At 30.1% G+C, this 2225-nt stretch overlaps 1 protein-coding gene across 3 annotated transcripts in view; it reads left to right on the plus strand.

Moving 5' to 3' along the window:
• Positions 1-562: 562 nt before the first annotated feature.
• LOC108906934 overlaps positions 563-2225 on the plus strand; it is a 54571-nt gene continuing 52908 nt past the window's right edge. For 2 of the 3 annotated variants that reach the window (XM_018710377.1, XM_023454943.1), the window contains exons 1-5: positions 563-731; positions 816-962; positions 1014-1091; positions 1151-1293; positions 1364-1518. In XM_018710377.1, coding sequence (XP_018565893.1) covers positions 654-731; positions 816-962; positions 1014-1091; positions 1151-1293; positions 1364-1518 — 601 coding nt within the window. In that variant the 5' untranslated portion in view covers positions 563-653. Of the gene's footprint in view, positions 732-815; positions 963-1013; positions 1096-1150; positions 1294-1363; positions 1519-2225 lie in introns of those variants that run through there. The other variant, XM_018710378.1, reaches the window with a different exon arrangement.

Below are 2225 nucleotides of genomic sequence, written 5' to 3' on the forward strand. Positions count from 1 at the left end.
TGTCCAGGCCTACACGAGATGAGGCAGGATAAAGAGGGATAATCCCCCTCGATCCCAAATCATTGAGGCCAATTTCTAGCCATGGAATAATGGCGCGCGCGGGTAGGGTAGTGCGGCTATGCAGCCTGGGATGCGCTTTGCTAAGGTGGCCCTTAAGCCCAGCGCGGGAGGGGAGGGGTCAGGAGGGTACGATGTAATTAAAGAGGTAGCGTGTATCGATAACATAAAAGTGAGGTTTTATGCCTAGAATAATATTAATAATACAGGTTATATATTACGTTTACGGTTAACGGATTTGTCAAGGTAAATCCTGGTATAAAAACTGAATTAACGAAATATTTGGGCCCTTATTTTTCATTAACTGCGCGTGATCAGTATTACGTTTAACGCATAACGTTCCATAAATTTTAGGCGGCCTAAAATCTCCCTATACATTGAATGGATGTGTCCCTAACTAAGTTCTATATCTTTTATTAATCCGATTCTATGTTCTATGCTCTCTGTAAGTTTATGCTTTGTGGCTGTCATTTCAAATCAAATTAATCTAAGTTAGGTTATTGTTTTTGATTTTCAAATTGTATGTTTTGATTTTTTTATGAATAAGAAAAAAATATATCATACAGGTTTATGTTGAATATATTATAGTAAATGTAATGGATTTCTTAGAAGTAACTGAAGATAATATCCAAGAACTAATTAAGGAAAGAAATAACTGTTTGCCGCCTTTATTAATATCCTTTTAATTTGTTTAATATGTTAGTACTATTATATATATGTGCTGTTACTTTTATTGTTTTCCTTTACTTGTATTTCACAGCTCTTTAAATGATATAGACAATTGTACAAAACTCTTGGAAAATGTAAGATTGTGTGCAAAATATTTTTCTACATACACAATATCGAATGTAGACCAAGAATTACTGCAACATGTTGTACATGCTGTAAAAAAAAGTTTGTTGAAGGTAATAACAGATATATTATTTGTTATGATATTGAAAACTTCATTGTTGCAGGTATACGATAATAACTTTCTTTTGTCTGATACAGTTGACGAAGAGTACGTAGTGAAAATTATAAAGGAGAATCTTCAAGCAAGTATTTTTTTTAAAGCTTACTATGTCTAATAGTTCATTTTACAATGTTATTATAGGTAGCTGCAGGTTTTATTCAATTTATAAGGACTATTTTGGAGTTCCTTGGTCAAAATAGTGAGATAAGTTTAAAAAATTTAAACAATACCTTGGCAAGTTTAGCACAGTTAATATCATCTACATTTGAACACTGTAAACATAGGTAATTATAATAATATACTAAGGTAATGACAAATTCAATTTTTTAAAATGTTTCGTTAATAACTTTTTAGTACTAATGTTTACAAACAGTCTTTCAATGTGGAATTGATGGAATTGTTTAGAGTTACACAAGAAGTACATTTACTGTTTCTTAAATTATTTGAAACATACATTGTTGTGAAAAATGAAGCAGACAATATCGAAGAGATTAAAACGCTCAGGGAGGGTAAATATTTAAATATATTTCTTTAAAAGAAATTATGGTTTTATTAGACTAGAAGAGAATTATTAGACTAATTAATATCTGTAATAGCTGTTTTACATTGACAATTTATTGATGAATAAATTGACGAAGTTCTTCATGAATTAATTCACAAATTTATTGGTAAACAGTGTGGTTTTACACTGCTACAGACTGTCAAGTTTTTTGACGCATGAATTACTTCTACCAAGGAATCAAAGAAGCAAATAAATTTCAAAAATGTCACCTTTCCACTCATAATTGTAGTGATACAACAGCGGTACCGTTTTGACACATAATAAAGTTATTTGACAGCAGATTTGGTGCATTACACTTGTCCAATTTCTTGATGAAGCGACTTCATGAATTAATTGATCAATAAATTGTCAATGTAAAACAACTATTAGATACAATAAATTTTATATGAAAGACCCACTATTAAAAGTGTTTAAACAATTGACCCTGAAATTTATTGCACATTATTCGGGATCACCCTGTACTTATATGTAGGTTTTATGCACACTGTTTAGCCAAATGATTTATAATTATTGCAAAAATATATTCGTAATTCAAACTTCAACCTACAAACAAAATTTTATGTTTTGCTTTAATTCTAATTTTATTTATACTACAATCAGTAAAATCATAAATAAAATATAAAATATCTCCTTATCTCGTAAGAGAACAGATTT

This window comes from Anoplophora glabripennis, unplaced genomic scaffold (assembly GCF_000390285.2).
Source record: "Anoplophora glabripennis isolate ALB-LARVAE unplaced genomic scaffold, Agla_2.0 scaffold297, whole genome shotgun sequence".
Lineage (NCBI taxonomy): Eukaryota > Metazoa > Arthropoda > Insecta > Coleoptera > Cerambycidae > Anoplophora > Anoplophora glabripennis.